The 22,651-nt window shown below is 45.1% G+C and overlaps 1 protein-coding gene across 9 annotated transcripts in view; it reads right to left on the minus strand.

The window, feature by feature from the left end:
• Window positions 1–22,651, minus strand: part of MGLL (monoglyceride lipase) — a 110,363-nt gene that overhangs the window by 4,359 nt on the left and 83,353 nt on the right. For 7 of the 9 annotated variants that reach the window (XM_075096024.1, XM_075096023.1, XM_075096022.1 and 4 more), the window contains 4 exons: window positions 14,434–14,570; window positions 12,822–12,932; window positions 6,608–6,697; window positions 411–626 (listed from right to left, as the gene is read on the minus strand). In XM_075096024.1, coding sequence (XP_074952125.1) covers window positions 411–626; window positions 6,608–6,697; window positions 12,822–12,932; window positions 14,434–14,570 — 554 coding nt within the window. The remainder of the gene's footprint in view (window positions 1–410; window positions 627–6,607; window positions 6,698–12,821; window positions 12,933–14,433; window positions 14,571–22,651) is intronic. The other 2 variants (XM_075096029.1, XM_075096030.1) reach the window with 1 other exon arrangement.

The following is a 22,651-nucleotide window of genomic DNA, read 5'->3' on the forward strand; positions in this document are numbered from 1 at the left end:
CTCTACATGCTGGGACATGAGGTAAGGTTGGTGCTCACACAGTTGGCATTGTTCAGAAAGGCTTTTGGGGTCAGCACTTTACCTGCTTATGAGCCTCACTCTACTTCTACACCAAGTTGCTTATATCCAGGGGACCCTCTAGGTAGACACCCCTGGGTCTGGTCTTGAGATCACCCCTTGCCCACAGCCTGGCTCTAGCTGGTGAAAGGCCACCACACTGTGCAGGGGAGGGCTACGCTTGGGCTACTTCCTGCTGCAAGGGCCTGTAACGTGCTTGGTCTCACCAATACATCAGCCCTGCTTTACCTCAAGCTTACCGGAGCTCAGCAGACTCCCTACCCCTTATGGTCACTTGTTCTTAGGCCAACACTGACAGGAAAATACCCTAAAAATCAAGAAAGTAAGATGACCTTGAGTGTTTTGTCCTGACTCTGCACTGTGTCCATCAGTAAATAGGACCCTTTGATATCACAGAGCTTGTCAGAAGAGCCGTGTAGCACCAGGATGGGCAAAGTCAGCTTCGGCAGAGCTCGCTCAATTCTGGCAATGGCATTCATCAGCTGGATGACGAAGGAGACCTTCATACCACCATGGTAGACCAAGGGATCAGATGTATAAGACTCCATCTGGCAGGGAGGAATAGGTAATTTAAGGTTAGCAATATTTCATGCAGAAAAGACAAAGCAGATCAGCCTGGCAGTGAACAGTCTCTTCCCTTGGCTTGCACAGTGATTTCCTAGTCTGTCAGGACATCCTGCCATTAGAGTCAAGGTCAGGATCTTTACCGTGGCTACCCAGAAGTGCTCACAAAACCTGGCCTACCCCACACTGTGTGTTTCTCTCTTATATCACTAGAAAATATTCAAGCCAAAGTTCTTTCTGCAGGCAAACAACCAGTGTTGGACAAAGACTGTTCCCATGGGGGCACCTGTCTGCATTTTTCTCCTCTTTCATGTTCTTCTGTCACTCAAAGGTGACAGTCTTTTCTGTTGAGGGTTCTTCAGGCTGCATTACTTGAAAGCTGATATTGTCCAGGTCCTTGTCCCCTCTGCTGAGGGCTCAGATGTTCTCCTCTTCCATCTTCCTTCTCCGGTGATGAGGGTCGTGACATATATCTACAGACAACCGACACACCTGACTGCCAAGCACTCTTACACTGAGGAGTCCTCTCTGGGTGCAAAGTGTGCACAGACAAGGCAGCAAATGACAGTATTGGGGGTAGGCAAAAAAAAAAAGTCAACAACTTGCTCAGCCATACTATGAGAGGATAAAAATGTACAAGAGCTGGTGCAGAAAGTTGCTAGGAACGAGTAGTTACCACAGCAGGCAAATCTACAGTAAATATTTGTATACTGTACATGGAGACGGCCCACACAGCCACTGCCATCTCAATATTTGCCAGAATGCTTTGATTATGGGCTGGTCTCTGGCACAGCCTCCAGTTTCTCTCAACCCTGGCAGATGTTTATAGAAATTATGGTTATTTATAGGTTAGCCCAAAACAGGCTCCTCTCCTCGCAGGCAGTAGGGTCTGTTCAAATTCTCCCTTGCTTTGCAGAAATGTGAAGCCCTCTTCCTGCTGCATGTGACTGCTCTGAGGGGACCACGGGTGGGAGGTGACCCACAAAGCCACCCCAGGGACATGTAGCTATGCGTAGGCACAGCAGCAGGACAGCGTGGCCTGCCTGGTCCCCACCAAGAAGCCAGAAAAGCTTTGGGGTGGATTCTCCATTCATCTCCCTGTGAGATGAGATTATCAGGGTGGCAGAAGGACATTACATGGTGGGGTTGCCCATCTGGGGGGATTAATTTTCCAGAGGGCATAAAGCCAGTTTCCCTCCTCATTGCCTCAAACGTGTTGGGGCACAAAGCACTGGAAATGAAGCTGGCCGTGAGGCACGCTGGTGCCCACAAGTCTTTCCCTACCCCCTTCTTTCTTCCAGTCCCCACTATCTCCTGCTACTTGAACCCGTGGTTCCTTTCCCTGAGTGCAGCAAGGGGAAGGAGTGGGAGGGAATTTGGGCCTATTAGCGGCTGGCACCCCTCAGTCCCAGCCCACAGTGCTGAAGATGGTCAAGGGGATGAAAATGACAGAGCTACTCTAACTTGTGCTGGAGTTGGACCAAAGAAATTCGAGTTGCTGTAGCACTCATTTAGGGACCCTTGGATTCAGCAGACATTGCCAGTATTTGATTAGGGCCATTGTTGTGTTTTGGCCTCTGTGCAAGACCATGGCTACTCTGGAGTGAGGGGTACAAAAATAGAGGGAGACAAAAATAGAGGTCTCTCATCACAGCTCCTAATATTAGGATCTTATCTATGGTATCTCCTGTTCAAAGAAGCAAGTGCCCATGAACACTGAGGGTTTGGAAAACACTGTTTGTAAGAGGCCACTGCAAAGATGAGATTGCAGTTAAGGTAAAAGGATCCACTCTTAAGACAGGCTGAGCATCCTCTGCTCCTACTAAAGGCCCTAGGAAGCAGAAGGGTTGAACAGCATGTGGTCTGTTTTTGGCTCTGCATGGACCCTCCCAGTTCCCAACCAGCTTGTTGGTGCAGAAACTGCCACCTGCATCCTCCACCCCCTATGCCTCTCAGCCTGTCTGCCTGCCCTACCTTCCGTGCTCTGCAAAGTGCTTCAAAAGAGCAAGGAGCTGCCTGTGTTTAGAAAGAAGTGTCCTCATGTGAATGTGCTCCTGGAAAAGTTCAGCTTTGACTTTAAAATCACCAGCTGCCTGCTGTGGGGTTGCTAGCTCTCTCACTGATAGCTGGGTGTACCCTGATATTTTCAGCCAAATGTGTTGACTCTTCATCAGCATTTTGAGCAAAAAACACCACATTGCACTGGCTACGTAGCAACTGGCTGCAGCCTAATCTGGGCGTTACTTGTCTGGATCTATGTCACAGAGCTGCGCCAAAGCAGCACAGCTTGGAGATGGGTTTCTTTTCTTTTCTTTTTTTTTTTTTTTTTTTTTAATTGGAGGCAACAAATGAGGGATCTCGCAGGGCAGGGGGAATCAGAAGGGGTGGGTGGATGGATTGACAGAAGTTCCCTTCCCATGGAGTAAAACAGTGTTGACAAATTCCTGTGAGCTGGCCAACTCCCCAGCCCCATACACACTAAGAGAATGACCTAATGGGTTTATTTCTTTCTTGTGTTCTTTTCTGAAAGAACAGGGTTTTTTTAGCTACTGAGCAGCCAACAAATATTTTTGTTTAGATGATGGGAGGGAAAAAAATAATAACCCAATCTTAACCAGATCAATCAGGACTACAGGGGGAGGATCCTGTTCCCAGTCAATGAACAGGAGTCCTTGTCAGAGTTAACGTTCAGTGCATGGGGCAAGTGCAGAGCACCAGTTTGCTGAGGAAAGAGGGAAAGATAGGGAATGGGCTGTATATTCTACAAGCTATAAACTGCAAACCCTGCAAGCCTAGAGCTCCCGTTGGCGCACTGAGCTCTGGGACACTGGGGGTAAGCGAGTAAGGGTGTCCCCAGGAGACCCTGCGATTGCTTCCAGTCATTGTTCAGTGAAGGCTCTGCACAGTCCGTCACAACACCTCTTTTTTTCTCTTTATGTAATACTAAGACAGAAGCACCATCAGGGCTCCTGCTGCAATATGTTGCCCTGCTTAGAGGTCTGTATCTTCCCTTTGCATTTTATGAAGCAATAAATTCATTATAAGGTAATTACAGCCTCATCCTATGTGGACTCTGCAGGAACAAGACTAAAGTCAGTGGGATTGTTCCACTGAATTAAATGACAGCTAACAAAAACTAATGGGGTAAAGGGGTGCCTGCTGCTGTGACATTATTCCTCCTTGGAATAACAAGACTGTGTTTTTAAGGTTGCTTCTTGCTCTCTTTTGTGTCTCTTGCGTTTGATATAGCAAGCAGATCAAACAAACATCTCCATACCATCCTGCATCTCAGTCCCTACACCCTGAGGACAGCCTGCTGGGAACACAAACTCATCAGGAAATTCTTGGATGATGTCCCAAAAATATTTCTAGAGAATAGAAAGTTGGTCTGTCAGGAGAATATGTTTAACATATAAATAATGGATCTTTCCAGCACATTGTGTGCTTTGAAGCTGCGTGTCTTGAGTCCAAAAGGAGGGTGGAGTGTGCATTAGAGGCAGCCAGAGGACCGAGGTGCTGTGTTGTCTTCAGTAAGTGCCTACAGCCTCAAATTCCCGTGTTTGAAGATGGTCGGAAAAGCACTTTGCATTGCAATCCACAGCTGCTATGTCAGCTGTGTGTTCACTTGCAGGTGTGCAGGCAGCACAGCAAGGAGGGGCTTGTCTCATTTTGAAGACTACTCCATTGTAAACAGACTCTAATGAAGCAGACCTATATTTTTATCCACTGCAAAAGGCTTCCCCTTGCTCCACGGAAAGGGAAAGGGCAGAGGAAAAACAACAATGCTCAAAGGAAGCTCTTGAGACTTAGAACATCATAGAGCAGTGGGAGCAGCAATTATTTGGGCAGAAAGACAACACAATAGCATTTATGTCCAGTGGTTGTTGTGGCGATTCCTAACATCACCCCAACATTGAAATGCTTGGTCAATATTGTGCACCAAATTAAGGGAGCTCACTGACAGTTTTCTAAATGTATTATTATCCAGGATATCTCCCCCATCAGCATTTTTCACCTGTAAAGCTATTTAGTGCAGCCTTAACATCTTTCAGCAAAGGATCCAACTGTTGGAGGCGGATGTGTTTAAAACTGCTACCCTTAAGGACCAGCTGCGGCACAGAGTTCAAGTGCCACACAACAAATCAGTGCAGAAGCAGCCAAAGACCCACGTGTCCCAGCCACACTCACTCTTCAGGTAGGAGGTAACACTCTCAAATTCCTCTCCTCCTCCAGAGCACTGATTGCTTTTATCCTCAAAATACAAATGCAGAAGTGAAAACTTTCTTCCATGTGATTTTAGTGAGTTACTTCTCTAATTTAAACCTTTTATCTGAATTATATGCAATGAGTTATGGTAGCTGAATGTAGTTCAGAACAGGTTTCTACAGCTTGACTGGAATCATCCTTCTTCCCAGGTTTTGTGCAGCCTCATATGGTACTTAAGAACATATGCCATACAGTGCATCAGTGCATCAGTGGGTGCAGATGAACTTGCTCCATACTCATCCTGACAGTTTCCTAGGACCTATTTTGTCTTCCTTTTCTCAGCTCCTTGAATCTTCCTGACTTCAGCCCAGTAAAATGTTATGCTCAGTTCACAGGTAAGTAAACTGAAGGTTATTTGACCAAAAAACTCTTCGGCAGAGCCAAGAAACAACCCTGAACACCTTGTGACTGTTGTGGGGGACTATGCCTTCCAGTTTACTGAACGGGTGAGTCAGAGAAGTGGGATATGCGAGATCGAATGCATTGCACTTACACAGCCGCTGACGTTGTCTTTGCTCCTGATCCTTTCAGCTTCAATTCCAATGCCGGTCAAGCTGCCTCCCCAGAAGAAGGCAATTTATTAACTTCTACTTAAGATATGAACCATTGCATGAACAGCAGGAAAAATGAGAGCATCTGTCAGCGAGACGCGAGCTGATGTGGGAGCACAGGAACAACTGACCACTACACCAGCGAAGCTCTCCTACTTTTGACACACCCTTGGGTGCCATTTGCTTTCATGCAAGTTGATTTCTGTGATGCACCAAGTTCTGAGTCCAGGCAAAGCACCTTCTTTCACTTACAGTTCGTGACTCCTCCTTTCACTTGTCGCACAACAGTGAGAAGGAAAAAAAACCTGTTATGTGTTGTTGCAGCAGTTGCAATGATATCTGGTTTTGCCAGCGACGGCATGAACAGGCTGCAACAGTTATTACTAGGAGTGGGGATGAATGGGAGAAGAGTCCCAGGCAATGGTGACACTACAAAAATTTCACCCTGGAACCTAGCTCCATGCACAGTTGCAGCGGTGGAGCTGGAATTGGGTTGTTAGAACGACGGCTTCAATTGCAGCTCGTTTAAGTATTATTCTCGGGCACAAGAATACATCATTTGTTCAGAAAGGTTCTAGCAGAGCCAGCATGTAATCCAGAAGACCTTGTGGCAAGGTCTTTGGGGCAAGCATGCTCTTTTCCTCTGTTTGAACGCACTCTGCACAACACAATCCTGGTTTGCAAGCAGGAAAACAAATCTCCAGGACTGCAGGGTTTGGCATGGTTTCACTGCAAAGAGCAGGGATGGAAAAGTTGACTTTAGGAGCGTGTTTTCAACCTGCCTGAGTTGTTTTTCCCACTGTAACGAGCGGTGGTGGTGCAGCAGATACAAACATGGTTCCCATGTGCTTTCTACCACAACTATAGCAGAGGTCTCTGTTATACATTGTGTATATATATATATACACATTGTGTATATATATATATATATGCAAGACGACCAAAGGGATGAACAGCTGATTCCCCTCAGTTTTGTGCTATGTGCAGTCAGTTCTACTGACTTCAGAGATGTTTCACCTCTCTATACCAGCATAGATCTTGCCCTCATGATTTAGCGAAACACTTGGGTTTTTTTCTTAAAGAGAATTGGCAGGACTGGGACGAGATACCGGCTATGTAATAACTTTAAATGGCATTAAGGTTCTCACCTCCTTCTTGTTCCGGGAAATTGCATTTGGATCTATCGATCCCAGTGACAGGTTTGGGAGAACGAAGTTGAGCACTTTCGCTGCAAAAACCTGTGGGAGAGGAAAGCAAGCAGTTAAAGAGCTAGTTAGAGCAAGAGAGATAACATAGAGGACCAAATCCTGAGCTGATGGGAATCAGCACGGAAGTTAAATAGTTGAGAAATGTCAACGGACACTGGAGAAAGAGCTGTCCTATATTTAAAACATTTCTCTTAAAGGGAAAGTGTTCAAGCTACTCCTGGGATCAGGAGTGGGTCTGCTAGTGTGAAATGCCATCAGCTGCCCATCCACATGCAACATCATTTCATTGTACTTTGCCTTTTTCTCATTCTCAGGTTAATTTCTAAAAAGGCCTCAGTTAAGCACTTTGATAGGAAAAGCCATTTCCAGCCCTCAGAAGGGCTGGGTTTTGTTGTTTTACTGCCCTTCCCTTGCTGCCACAGCTTTGATTTCAGGCTGCAGTGCATAAGTGATGTTTGGTGCAATTTTCAGCAGTTGCCTAGGCTGCACTCTTTTTGATAAGCATATTCTCTGGGGAACCCGTAAATAAACAACAGCAAAATGTGCATGCAGTGGCTAAGGAAATCCATTGCTCACTTGTCTCCTGGGAAGGAAACACAAAAGCATTCAGCAGCCCAGCTCGAAACTGCTGGCAGAAGAAAGGGTAACACATCTTTCACTTCAATAGCACTACAAGCATGTTGATACCAGGGTTCTGCTCTGACCTTTGATAGCTGTCTTTAATTAAGTGATCACCACTTAAGTCAGAAAACATGCAATTAGTGTTTGTTGTCTCTTTTATGGCTCTTTTGTGTTCACAGCTAACACTTGCAGGTAGACTGCCACTTATTTTCTCTGTTTCTGCTGATGTGTGATAGTTCTGAAGCACTCCCTGGCATTTCAGATGTCAGCTGATACATGACAGAGTAATTACGATATTAGAGGAATAACACAAGGTTGAAGTCAAAGTCATCCAGGAGTGAAAGGCAGTAAAGACTCACAGCAGATCTGAGAACACGTGTGTACCTTGGGGTGGATATGACTGGGAACCAGTGCCACTGTCTACCAGTATATCAAGCCCCTCACTGGCTATGACATTGTGTCAGCAAAATTAATTTCTACTGAGGTCTCTGGAGTTAAACTGTAAAATAACATATTCACACCAACACAGGTATGAGCTTATGATGCAAACAAGCAGGAATGGGGTTTTCTTTGTTTTGTGTTAACTCCAGGCAGCGATGATTTGAGGAATGTATCTTCATGAGTTCTAGGCAAGTTATAGACCCTGTTCACTGACAACACTAGTAACAGTTTTGCTTCTCTGATACCACCTAAGATGACCCAGATATATGCCAAGTAACTTTAGGTACCTGGTTGAGGTATTTAACTTAGAACAAGTGTAATTGTCCTAGGTATTGTTTACAGAGTATGGGGAGTGAGAGAAACACCTCCCAGAACATCACTAAGATCCAAATAATGGTCTGGAAGCGGCTGTTTCCAAAGACTATAATGACAACTAAGGTGATTAGGCTGCCTTAAAATTGGAGCCTGAGTTAAGTGCTAGGCTGAGTTCTTATGCCTAAAGATTGCTGATTCAGGAGGAAGTACCTTGGCATGAGAAGTTAGCTGATGGTCTCTCGATATCCATTTAGAGCATTGGCCACAAGATCAATACGTTGGTATTAAGGCCACAGATGTTTAGGTCCAAGATGACACATGAAAGAGTAAAAGATGGCAGGGTTTTTGGAAGATGGGGGCTTTGCTTACTTTTAAATTTGGCTGAAGAAGGAAGTTAGTTGACATACCCTCAAATTCCAGAATAAGACGTGAGTTTAATGGGGATTCTGCTCTGTCTCTGCTTGGTGCATATGTGAATATTTATATTCCCATGGATCTGCAATAGGGAGTTTGCAGCAATAGCATGGATTTGGAGCTTCTTCTCATATGAGCAACAATACACCAGCCTAACGATACACTGAAGGTGGGGAAGGTGTGACAAGGACAGGAGAACTACATATATGCTCTTTCTCAGGCTATTCCTTGTTGGAGACAGGCTACACAGGCTTTTGTCAGATTCGGCATGGCCACTTTTCTGTTCAAATGATATATGCTTATCATCCCAACCTCACTGCTTACTGATGGCCTCGCCTCCGTGACATGCTTTGGAAATGTTCTTGAAGTTTTTGTTTGTATCTGGAGTTTTGCCAAACTGAGTCACAAGCTGACTGCTAAACTGCCTCAGAGATAGGGCTGGCTTCTGACCACAAGTATAGCAGCACATACCGTCCTGGGTTGGTGATATCAGTGAAGTAATTTCTGGTATTCAGCTGTACAAGAGAAGCACCAGGCCCTGTACATAGGCCTGTCAGATGTACTTATACACACATACATATATACTCCCTGTGTGCACAAAATCTCTTCTTTATGCACAGACAGAACTAACCTTGGTCTATAGGACTGACTGTGAAAGGACTCTGCCACTATCCTTCAAATGGTCTTCAGATCTGCAGGGAATGCTCCATTCCCTCCAACATGTAGTACACCCTCAAAACTCAGATGTAATTTTGATGATTCTTGGAGGATAGGTCATGGACAGAAAAATCAAGTGTCATGTTATAACAAAAAAATTCAGAAGGTTCCCCTGGGCCTTCACTGACTTTGTGAGCACTGTGATACAGTTTGTGACATGCCCAATGTTAATTCAAAGCCATGTTGTTGAAGTGCTGGCTATATTTGATACATGAAAGTTTATCACCCTGTTGTCTCAAAGTAGCAATGTCGGTTCTTGAGAGAATAGCTCCCAATAATAAAGAACGGGTAGTGGAAGGATGGAGGTATTACTGGTTGGGATGAGGACGACACTACAGAGCAGTGGTTATTAGAGCTGCTCAAGGCCACTGTAGGTGTGTGAAATACTAACGGTGTTCAAATCCAGCCCTTCCCTCTCTGTGAGAAAGATCTCAGAATAAGATTGAAATGGCTGAACATTGCCTCTTGACTGGAAGCATAACTTAAACATGTTTTCATGTTTTTTTGCATTAGTTTAACTATACAGGTGCTTTGCAATGTAGACACTTTTCTTCTGATGGAGCAATCCCTGTTCCCAGCACACGTCGATGTGCTTATTTCTCTCTCCCATGATCTCTGCTTGACAAATGGCTCATGTGAATGCCTTTTAGTTCATTTCACCTCCAAATGAGCTGGATTTAAGAAATGTGGTGTTTGAACTGGTTAAACTAGCCAGGCTCATTTGACTGAGCTGAAAAGTGCCTGGAAGCTCATCACACTGTGATGAGCTACAGAGACCAGGCTGAAAGCAACTGAACTGTGTTATCAGGGATATGACTTGATATGGTACGATCAAGGAGATCTCAGATAAGATATCTCCATACCTGGATACCAAGCCACCTTACATCTGTTTGTCTGAACCTCATGACTAACATCTCTGCTAAACTGGACAGACCAGAGCAAAGCCAAAATAAGAGTTTTTAATATAATACTTTCTTCTAGTTTGACTATATCTTTAAAAAGAGTCCTCCACAATGTTACCAGGTGCAGATTCAGCCTGAATGACAGGGAGACCCTCAGGTACTGGAACAATGTGATGTCCACTTGGGTTGGAAAGCAATAGATCAGTAAGATGCCAAATGGAAACCACAAAAAGCAAAGAGAGATTATTGTGTACTTAGTCTTTAAGTCATAGGCTGAGGGTTAGCATAGACTTAATCATTAGGGAATATTTCCTAAGGGGTTGTCCTGCCCATCCGATTTCGAAGCATTTAATAGCAGAAACATAGTGGGAGATACTCTTTTACCCTCACTCTCTTCTTTGCCAGCATATGTGACTCTTGTCTCTTTTACATCCTTTGAAATTTTGGAGATTCAGAGCTGAATTTTGTCCAGATTAGTTGAGAAGAAAAGGGGAAAGGCAGCAAGATCCCTCCCTCTTCACTGGATTTGCAACAAGTAGGTCAATGCTTCTATCAGGACACAGGATTTATAGGGCATTGATGAAATGATGTTTCTGCAAAAAGCAGAATTTTATTTTCCTGCACATAGTCTGCAAACCCCCTGTGTTTCTGCTGCTGCCAGGGATGGTTCGGCAGCAAGGGAAGGTATTTCCAACACACACTGAAGGACCCAGTGTGTAAGCTGGCCCACTGTTATTGTTGCCTTGAGCCCTCGTTTGTTTAGGCCAAGGTAAATTCTTGCTCAGTTGGAAACTTCCCCAGCAAAGGGATGAATGCAATGGTCCTTGGGAAATGGCCCAGGGCCGAGAAGTCGTACCAGTTTCAAGGGAAAACCAAAGCCTTTATGTCTCAGAGGCACAAACACCAAGGAAATGGTTTTTGGCTCTCAGAAGAAAAAGAAACACACAAGTGTTTTCAGCTCAGCTTTATGGGAAAACGTGGCTTACACAGGAATACTCTGCCTGTTTTCACTTCTTCCTCTTGAAAGCAGAGCAGAGATTATTTCAGGAATAATTAATTTTTAATCAGTTTTGAGATGCAACAATAGATTTGAAAGACAAAGAAACTCACTGTGCATTTGTATTACTGCATGCAAGAGACAGTAGGAAAGAGACTGTACAAACATCTCCAAAATACTTCAGTTAGAGGTTAGGATTTCCTATGGTGAAATAAAGCAACAATCTGGTACAGATCTGCAAGAAACCAGACTACAGTACTATTAGTTCCCACAGAACTGGTGAGTCCTTATTTCAGGAGGGGTTTAGCATCCAGCAAAAGTTATAGCTCTAGAAGGAAAATCTTTCCATATTTTCCTTGACTTGATTGGAAATAGAAGGCTGACAGTGTCTCTCAGGTTCAGACTCTATACTTTTTTTTCTTAATATTTGTTCTTTTTCCCTTTCCAAAGGAAGGAAAAACAGGGGCGCTGGTACTCCCAGGACTCTTATGCTGAGTCAGGTATAGCCTCATCTGTGAAGAATCAGCTACCAGCCTCTTAAAAGCACCCTTTGGTGCTCTGACTCCTATTTAAATAAGTTTCCTGGACTGGATGACTTCAGGATTCACTTCCCCTCTGAAAAGTAGGTGAACTGTGGGGGAGGCACTTAGAAGGAAAATATTGACTGGCATCCAGGTGGCACAGATCTCAGCGGGGTTTTGCATTTTAAGGCTAGGGTCTTGATGTGTTTCCTTCAGTGGCAGAGTGAGGGGATTAAAAAACACCCTTTGGTGCTTGTAATGATTTGTGGGGTCAGTAGATGGCTTTGGCTACAGTTGAAGGTGGAACAGGATTATTCTGAAAGCTGAAGGAATCTGTTTCCTTTCTCTTAGAAGAAAAAAAAGCCAGGAAAAATAGCTTAGAAGTAGATTAAAACAAGAAGCAAGGCCTAGAACAGTCTAGGGAGAAAGGATAAAGGAATGAGATACTCCATTGCTCCTGCTGGCTTTGCTGGTCCTTCCATTTGCTTCCAGCTTCTTTTAGGATTGTTGTTTATTCTTTTAAAAATTCAGACAGGAGAGGAAAGCTGAGGGTCAGTTGCCTTGCAGAGACTCCCTGGGGAAGCGCAGAGCAGGCAGTGCAAATTTGGATCAGAAATAGCTCTGGAAGGGAGAGGTGAATGGAAGAGGGCATAAAGCCTAAATACAAACCAAAGGAGATGGTCTGGACAAGAACCAGCCTTGGTACCAAGCCAAATGGGATGTTGCTGGGGCAGTGATGCTTTAGCTGGAAGCCTTCTTTGAGGCTTATGAAGGATTCCTGGGACTCAAGAGCTCTAGTTTTGTTTAGAAATTGGTCATCCCCCAAATGCCAAAAATAACCCTGGCCTGACTTAGCCAGCAGCCTGTGTTGCAACTATACCAGACTCTGTATGAGTCAGGAAGAAAACTGTAGGAGAGGAAGGGAAAGGATGGCACTGTGTGGGCTGCCACAGGGTGTGGTGAAGAAAGCCCAGCCTGCTACCACCTCCCAAGGTAGCATCGGTCTCCGACTCTCATTTAAATAAGTTTTTCTGGACGAGTTCAGGATTCGCTTCCCCTCTGAAAGTAGGTGGGACCGCGGGGGGAGGCACTTAGAAGAGAAGTATTGACTGGCATCCAGGTGGCACAGATCTCAGCGGGGGTTTGCATTTTAAGGCTAGAGGTCTTAATGTGTTTCCTTCAGTGGAAGAGCAAGGTGACTAGGTACAATGCGGGTTTGCTCTTACCTTGATGGGAGTGGCGACTTCTGGGCTGGCTACCACTAAAGGAGAGATTAACAGCATGCCTGAAAACTCACTGGGTCTCTCACTAGCTGTCAGAATGGAGATGGCTCCCCCCTGCAATGCAAAATAACAGCCCACAGCTTAATACAGGTGTCAACATCTTGTTTGTATAGTAATCCTATTACTGGAAGGGTTTTAGTCCAAACAAGCAGATTATTTATACCCCAGTGAGAGTGCAGTGTGGCCAGTGAGGAAGGCTGGAGGAGCAGGGGCACTAGTGTCTGTTTTTTATGGGGGAGAAGAGACCTGTTTTCTGCTCTCATGCTGTAAATCCTTGCATTACACTGAACTCAGCTCTCCGTGCAATGTCTGTCAGCTCCCTAGGATGCCTTGTGTCCTGCTCAGTTAAAAGGACTAAGAAGAAAATGTCTGAAATGATAGTTTAGGTGGGACTTGAAAAATAAGTTGAGGCTCTGTCAGCATGACAGACTGGCAATGCATCAGCAAGATGCTGTGAAGCCAGGCTTGCTCCGTGCTTGTGGCACTGGTAACCTGGGCAACGCGCTGCTACCATCCGGCATGCGAAAATCTTCACTAATTACTGGAAGCTAAATTTTCTCCTCTTCATCGTCCCCAGCCCCTCCAGCCCCGCAGTGTTGTGCCCAGGGCCTGACAGTGAACACGCAGCCCATGGTTTAGAGCTGAACGCCAGCCAGGCATAGCACTCCTGCACAAGAACAGTGGTTGGTGGCGTGAGGGGTGGGGGACAGAAGGGACCTGGCTGGCTTGCTCGGGAAAGTTTGCAGAGGATTAGTTGCTAAGGGAAATATTTGGTCAACTTCCACACCGCTGAAGAGCCATAGGCTTGTTAAATGGAGCAGCAGCGAGAAGCATCTCAAAGACTTCACTGAGAAATTAGCTCCTTGTTACAGCAGCTTTGGAGCGCAGTGAGCACTTCAGAGCATGCTATGCCTTCTTATGCAAAAACACTTGTTTATCTGAGCATGGCCTGAATCCCAAAGTACTTATTCATTTTCATCTCCTCCAGGAAGGCAGGGAAAGCAGATCAATGACATCAGTGGGAATATTGCTAGCTTGAATAAAGGGATTTGGCCCGTGTTGTCAGAATCAGACTTCAGATCTGTTCACCAAATCACGGCCTTTGTTTTTGCAGCCCTAATCCCTGGTACATTTTCCTGTTAGGTAGTTTAACAGAATGAGGCTACAGGGTATTTTCGTGCTTCATCCCCTAGCTGCTCACAAAGCTTTGGAGGACTTAACCTCCCGCTTACTCGTTAAAATGAAAGGAGAAGCCCAATGCTGCAGGGCGGTGGTGGGACTTATCATGTACCTGGTGTGAATGAATGGTCCTATTAAAAAATAGGCCCATTGTTACAAATGGCACTAATCAGGGCATGATCCAGCTAGAAAAGTTAAGGACTGACTATACTCTGATCTTCTGGGCTAAGGCATGTTGGCAACTCAGTCTGTGCATGAAGCGGAAGCTTTGTTTTTCCTGCTGTGAGCTCAGTTATTTCCTGCCATCCGCGAGAATACCACCATGTTGCAGCACGTGTCCTGTGTGCTACCAGGTGGGGTAGAGGATGGCGCTTACCATGGAGTGCCCCAGAATGAGAATGGGCAGCTCGGGGTGCTCTTTCTTCATGAGGTCAATGTGCTGCAAGCTGTCCCTGATGAAGACGTGGAAATCTGAGACAACCATACGATCACCCTCGCTCTGCCCATGGCCAACTGTAGAGGAAAAGGAAAGCATGCGTTTAAGTCATTTGAAGCAGTGTTTGCAATCGAGAAAGGTTTTAGCAGAAACATGCCTGTTAGACTGTTACTGTCCTAACTTGACCTTCTCCTGCAGTCATCTCAACACAGAGTGCTGCAGCAATACAAAGGAAGCCACAAAAAACAATTAAAAAGTGCCATACTGCCCATGAGCTGATTTTAAAAAAATTATATTCCCCTGGGTTTCTACCTGCTCTTCAAAACTGAAAGTCCTGATCTAATCTCTTGCAGCCTTCAACTTCAGGGTGAGGAGGGCGGAAGGGCTGTCTTGCCTTACTGTAGCAATGGGAGGTCACTGCATTCTGGGAAATCAGTTTTTGCCCCAGGGATCATAGCCACTGGGGTCTGATGGCTCACTGTACTGAGCCAACTGCTGTGTAGAGTCTTGGCTAGAAAAAGAAAAATCCTGAAGACTAGAGATGGCCGCTATAAACTGAATGGACGATGGACACAGCCTCTTCCAGTGCCTGGGTGTGCATGAGCTTTGCGGAGTCCTGCCTTTTCTCACTGCTACCCTGGAGTACCGGGTGGGCTGGAAACCTTCCCAGCCATGAGCTGAAGCACTCTCAGCAGAGGAGGCCAAATGATGGTTGCAACAGCCTGCAGTGGGGAAGTATCAAGTGGCATGCTCCTCCTAAGCAAATGCTAATGCAAACTCTACTGCATCTGAACGCTGTTAGCTCTCTATCTGTGAATTATCTTGCCTGATCAAAGTGAAGGGAAAGACTAAAACGGGAGATGGTGAGTTGCTATGGGAACAGCGGCATCCCTGGCAGAGGTGGAGCCAACAACACCACAAACACAGCCCCAGGCAATTTTGAGCTTGCAAAGGCTTCAAATTAATACCACCTTGGGGAACTAGTTTGCATGTTTACCTGACCACATATATGTGTTGTTATCTATCACAAACAGGATTCTTCCTTAAGAACAGGCTCCTTGCTTGCTTCTGTTCCGTGCAGGTTGTTAAGGAAAACTGTGAAGGGGAAAAGTACATCCCATCCATATGGGATAGGGTATAGGGAGTCTTAGCCAATATCTCCCTCCTGCTGTGTGTCTCCGTAGGCATTCTCCAGCGGGCACTTAGGCACACTTGTCCAAGGATGTGAAGTGCCTGATTATCTTGCTATTAGGTTATAGTGTTTTCATATATATAAAAATAAAAACTTTATTACCTAATTCCAGGCCAAGATTATGACTTAGACTGAAGAATCCTTAAAAGCCATAGCTACAACTATACAAATATTACCATGCAGCAATGTCTGAAGGCTGGTAACAGTCTTTGTGGTTCTGATATGAGATAAAGTATTTTGCAGGGCTTGACTAAGATCATTTGGCTGGGTTCAAAGAGGGTGTACATCCATCAGCCCACATTGATGGCCACAGAGCTACACTAGTTCAAACCTGCTCATGAGCCTCAATTCCAATTAATTATATGCTGAGATTTATTTTCAAATGAGAAGAAAATTACTTGTTTCACCTTAAGTTTTATTGTGCATGTGCTTTCTCTGTAGAATAATATGGAGTTCATACTGTGAGATTCCACAAGACCAAGTGCTGGGTTCTGCACTTCGGTCACAACAACCCCATGCAACGCTACAGGCTTGGGGAGGAGTGGCTGGAGAGGTGCCTGGAGGAAAAGGACCTGGGGGTGTTGGTTGACAGCCACCTGAACATGAGCCGGCAGTGTGCTCAGGTGGCCAAGAAGGCCAATGGCATCCTGGCATGTATCAGGAATAGTGTGGCCAGCAGGAGCAGGGAGGTGATCATGCCCCTGTACTCGGCACTGGTGAGGCCGCACCTCGAGTACTGTGTTCGGTTTTGGGCCCCTCACTACAAGAAGGACATTGAGGTGCTGGAGCGTGTCCAGAGAAGGGCAATGCAGTTGGTGAAGGGTCTAGAGAGCAAGTCTTATGAGGAGTGGCTGAGGGAGCTGGGGTTGTTTAGCCTGGAGAAGAGGAGGCTGAGGGGAGACCTTATCACTCTCTGCAACTACCTGAAAGGAGGTTGTAGCGAGGCAGGGGTTGGCCTCTTCTCCCTAGTAACAAGTGATAGGATGAGAGGAAATGGCCTCAAGCTGTGCCAGGGGAAGTTTAGGTTGGATATTAGGAAAAACTTCTTCACTGAAAGGGTTGTCACGCATTGGAACAGGCTGCCCAGGGAAGTGGTGGAGTCTCCATCCTTGGAGGCATTTAAAAGAAGGGTAGACGTGGTGCTTGAGGATATGGTTTAGTGGTGGACTTGGCAGTGATAGGTTAGCAGTTGGACTCGGTGATCTTCAGGGTCTTTTCCAACCTTAACGATTCTATGATTCTATAATTTTTCAGTGCTATTAGCCAGAAGCCAGGTTTGCAGCACTTCTAGCAACACAAATCTCTTAGGAAGATGCTCTTCTTCATAAAGTCATATGGTTTAGTTTTAGGTAGTCCTGCAAGGAGCAGGGAGTTGGACTTGATGATCCTTAAGAGTCCATTCCAACTCAAGATATTCTATGATTCTGTGATAATTATTTGCATGCTGGATGGCACCCCCTCTAGTGATCAGCAAAGAAAAGCATTGCCTACCCAGCTGGAAAGGTAAAGGTTTTTCAGTTAGATTTGCTGGCAATAGTCATACCAGAATAAATCAGTATGTTTAAACTTAATTTCCTTGCGAGCCATCCAAAAAATGACCTTCCAAATTAGGCAGACCTTCTAATAAAAAGCTGGACTAAATATACTCCATCTAAGAAAAACTGAACCCCAAACTTGCTCTTCTTTTGTCCTGCCAGGTACTCTCCAGAGCCGGGTCTCTCAGCCGTGAACACTGCAATCAGCCATGCTGTCTGCCAGATAAACCCATAGATGTCATGCTGGTCAATTCTAAATAACATATTACCAGTTCTGCTTTCCATGCACACATTCCAATTCCTGCCAAAATATGATATAGCAAGCATTCTCCGTGGATCAGTGACCAGAAACAAATCAAAGAGCCAGTTAAAATACAAGTTGCAATGATCTACAGACGTGAAGCCATGTGTGTGGCTAGTGGTTCTATTAACTTTAAACTGATTTTTATTACAGATGGGAAGTGAGCTTTTCCCAACTTTTACACATGTCCAGTCCACTCACTTTATGGACTTCAAATGCGCTATCTGCCTAGTATTTAAACTTCTAATTTAGCAACCTAGTATGAGCTGAATAGTCCAGAGAGAGGAAAATTTTGTCTTAGCAGAGCTCTGCACTTCCACTTCTTTTTTCTCCAGTGCTGTTTGCACTTGCTTCTAGTATCTGTTTCTCTACAGTGTCCATGTAAGACAGCTGAGCAAGCAGAAATAGCAAGCCCCTGTGGCCCAGGTCTGTATATGGGCCATGACTCCCTGTTATGGGGCTGTGAGGCTTTGCTCTATTTTTGGATAAGACAGAGGCAGGTCTGGAAAGCCTCCTTGGTCCTCAGCGTGGACAAAATCCCCTGGTCCTAACACGTAACAATGACACTGATCATAACAGTCAGAGTTATGATTGTGGAAGCCAAAAAATACCCATGCAATAGCTGTAACAAGCATCTCATTGGATTTCTGCAGGGTTTGGGGTTTTTTATTAATACTTTAATGAACCCACCTTTTGACACCGCTTTTAACTACTGAACTACTCTTCCCCCACTCAGATGGCACAGAGCGATGCTTGAAGAGCAGTTTGTCTGCATGTAAGGTAAAGGAAAGCCACGCAAGTCTTTGTTTTGATACTATCCCTGCCCCTTGCACAAGGTTAGCCGGATGGTATTGCTAAGTTGGGTTCTTTTATTTTACTATTTTTCTCTCTTCCCCTCCAAGAAACCAAACTTACTCCACCAGAGAATGAGTTTATTGCAAGTTTGAATCTCCCAGTTGAGAAAGCTTCAGGGTGAGGAACTAAGACCTTTTCTATTAGATGGAAGACATGTGCACAACCAAACATCAATACACTCAAGGATATTGACAGGTTTTTCTCTGATCTTTTGCCTTCAGAGCTATTAAGAATGAAAGGTCAGGTTCATGCTTGATGTAAAGCTATTTGCTTTGGGTTTTGCTGGGAATTAGTCTGAGGTAGTGCTTCAGTAATGCCAATGGCAAGACAGTGGGTGTGGGAGGAGGGGAACTGCCTGTGCCTGGGAACTGGAACTAACCAGAGACTGCTCCACACCCAAGTGACGCAACAGCCAAGGAAGACAACAGAGAAATGTCATGAGAACCACAGCTCCATTAACTCCTCAGTGGTCCCTCTGGGGCCCCTGGTTTCAAGAGGGAAATGTGAGGTTATAACCATGAGATGCTCATCTGTAAAGAGTTGTGGTGATTGCCAGTGTACACCCACATGACACGCTTAGTTTTCAAAATCTGTTGAATACGTTTCACATCTAGCTGGCTTTACATCCAGCTTGTGTGGTTCACTGTTAGTATTGTGTATGTGCAGTGGCTCAGTGATAGATCATTTTGGGTTGTGTGTACTGAGATAATTGTGGGCACCCTTTCCTAGATGTAAGCCTTTAAAAACAAGAAACTAAAACACATCTTTTCAAATTGCAAATCTAGAATTAGGAGGTCTAAGCCTCCATTTCCAACCAAACACACCACTGCAAAATAACATACTTTGCTCGAAGTCTGAATAAAAGCTGCAATGATCTGGCTCAATATGGAATAGCTTTTAAGTTCTGCCCTCTGTATTTTCTGCATAAGCTTGCTCAGACTGCAGCTCTACCACTGTAGATAAAAGAACAGTAACTGATGATCAGTCAATCCTGTTGGAAAGCATGACGTCAGAGCACGATCTCACCTATGATTACAGATGCTCCAAAGCTACACACCTCTCTGGATGGAGTAATACTGACTGGCTGCACAGGAAGACAAAGCTGAGAGGTCAGTGATGTAACATTTGAGGGTCTGAGGGCTCTGGGGAGTGCATTATCGTCACGTAAGAATTACTCTGCCAACATAATGGCTCCCGTGGCCCTGCAAATGCATACTTCTACAAGTCCCTACATTCGTCAAAACCCATATCCTCTTGTGCTGTGGGGCTTGCTTTTGGAAACCACTCCAAAGCAGCCAGAATCTTCAGCTGGCATTGGCTCACATGCCTCAGAAAAACATCCTGGTCAGATTTGGGATATACTGAAAAAAATGTAAAAAAAAAGCACAGTGCAACTCAACACTCCCTTCCCTTCAGAAACCACCAAATGGGAACTGCCTGAAGAAACAAGTACCCCAACTCTGAACTTGCTGGGCAGATTCATTCAGACAGGAGCTGTGATGGGTGCCCTGCCCGCCGCTCTGCCGTAGTGGTGGCTTGCTGGGGATTAATTCCCAGCATGATGCTTGTTTGCTGATGCTGTGGGACCACATCATAGTTGAAGAAATACATCCTTAAAATCACTAAATAAGACCAACAGAGCATTAGGCAAAGAGGAGAGGCTGGCAGTGCCTGTCTCCGCACACCCTAGGGCACATTAGCACCCAGCCCTCCAAGGCACTGTGGGGATGGATTAGCGCAGCAGCACACCTTGTCCACCCTCAGGTAATTGCACAATTTTTTTTCTAAACACCAACTTTTATATAAACCACACACTAAATATTTCTTTCTCTTTCCTAGTGTCAAACCCTCCTGACAAGGGCACAGTCCAACCCTGCACACTCAGGTGTGGACTGAATCACTCTTCAGAGCTTCAGCAGGAACGTTTTGCTACGGGAGATAAGGTGATGGGGAAATGCAGGGTCAGATGATGACTTAAGCTATGCTGCTGTAAATCGACCAATTTCAGTGGTGTGCCTTAAAGCTTACAGTCATGGGAGAGCAGAAATTATGAGCCATGTTGTTTTTTCAGCCCTTGCTCTCTATTTATTATGGAAAAAAACCATAAAACAGAGAGAGAGGACATGAGAAATCTGCCTGGGGAGCAGTAATTGTCCAGACAGAATCTGGATCTTGACTTTTCACATACTTTGAAGCTTTCAACTTTGGGGAAAAGGGGATGGTTTGGATCCATTTTTATTGTAGTGAGGACGCTATTGCAGGCATCTGTGGGGTGAAATGTTCTCCCTGACCAACGGATGGTAGAAACAGTCAGGAGGGATGCAGGGCTTGAGTCCTGCCTTGGGATCCAACGCACTGTGTGTTTGTTTTCCTTGCTACATATGTAACTCTAAGATTTTGAAGTGGGAGAACCAAGAACAGGGATAATTAGGAGATGGTCAGGCACTCCAGGCTTACCACTCCGTGAGCATAAATACATTTGGACTTGCGATGGCACTAACACAGGAGCACCAAGAGTTTTCAGAAGTAGTTAAAAGTGAGAACTGTCACCACTGCAAAGTCAATGATTAAACAGCCACAGCCAAGGAGCCGCTCCTGTACCACAGAGTCCCACATCAAAAGGATGCTTCTTAATTATGTCAGAGGGGGCTGTTGGCAATGCTCAGTACTGTAGTGTCTGATTTAATAAGCTGGAGCATGGGTGCAATTCAATTCCCAAAGGAGCCATTGGAGGCCAGAAAAGGTGATTTTACTGCCTCAGCACTGCCTCTGCAGTAGCACCAGGCAGCAGCACGTTACTGTGCAGGCAGTGGTATGCAAAGGAAGGACTTATGTTAGAGCCCACGCCAAGCTCAGGCTGAAGACCCTCTTCTTCAACTGCCTCCTTCATCAATAAGCTTATTGGATTCTGACAAGTCCATTTGAAGCAAATGCCTAAATGACTTTTGGAAAAGGAGGTATTTATGTGACTATTATGTGTTTATTAGCTTTCTGAAAGATTAATTTTATTTCTGAAGGCCTCTGCCTCTGTTTTCTGCCCCAAATTGGAGACGGGATGTTCTCCTCACTGGTGCTGGACACTGCAGCATGCAGGATAGTCAGCCCACCTATCCTCCACCCTTTTTTGTTCTCACCCTCCCACCCCTCCATATACATGAAAGTAGTATGTCCTCCCTGCAGCCGAACTGTCTGGGTTAGGAAAAAATATATAATTAAAAGAACTCATAGATGCTTTCACTCCGCAGGTGGCCCACACGGAAGAGAAATGCCAGGTCTCAAGCCTGTGGGAGGGAGATTTTGGATGGCTCTCCTGGTGCACAAGGGTCAAATGTGCCAACCTAAACCCTCTCCTGCAATCTTCCTGAGGTTGTGGCAGCTTGCTCAGGTGGGGACCTCACTGTGGTGGTCCACAACCTACCCTGCGATCCCGCTGCTATGGGAAGGGACCACTTCAGTAGCTCATTTTAACATCCAACACCTATGGACTGGGAGACAGCCAGTCTCTCTCTTGTCTGCCTCTGCTTTCCTCTCTGCCCTACACAAAATGCATTCAGACTTGGGGGTAGAACTTCTACTTAAAGCACAAGATGAAGCAGAGAGAGTTTTTGGGAGTGTTTCAGCTTTGGAGTCAGTACAGCAGTTAATTAAGTGGTGTCACAAGGCAGTATGGCTGATGCCTGTATTTATGAGATCTATTGAAATTCGTCTGAGCAAGGACTGCTTTTTTTGCACTTGTACATCACCCAGCACCACAGGGCATCACCACAGACCTTGGTCCAAGGTACTGCAAGATCTAAAAGGAATAATTAATTCTAATCCCAGACGGTACGGCAGCACAGTTTTGCAGAGGAGGAGATGGGAGAAAGCACATAGATGGAGAATGTGGGTGAGACAATACACAAGACGACACTAATAATGGGTTTACATAGCAAATGTGTGTGCAGCCTTGATTTTCTGCCTGGGTGTTTTTTAAGGTTTAATGAAAAAAAATATTAATGAACTAGTAAACACTTCAAATTGTCATAACAGTTCACTACTAAAAAAAACCTATACTTGCTTTGTAATGAATCAAGTACACATCCTTTTCATCAAGTGAACAAAGCTCATTAATTAAACATACTGGTTTTCAAAGCTCCCAGTGTTTAATTATTTGTTTAACAAGCAGTACATCTAATCTACCATTCAGACACAAAACCAACTAAGACAACAGGAAGAAGCTTCAAAGCAGGACAATGAACATCTGGAAAAGTCAACAGTCTGCCTGTGTTGACACTA

This window comes from Phalacrocorax aristotelis, chromosome 6 (genome assembly GCF_949628215.1).
Source record: "Phalacrocorax aristotelis chromosome 6, bGulAri2.1, whole genome shotgun sequence".
Classification (NCBI taxonomy): domain Eukaryota; kingdom Metazoa; phylum Chordata; class Aves; order Suliformes; family Phalacrocoracidae; genus Phalacrocorax; species Phalacrocorax aristotelis.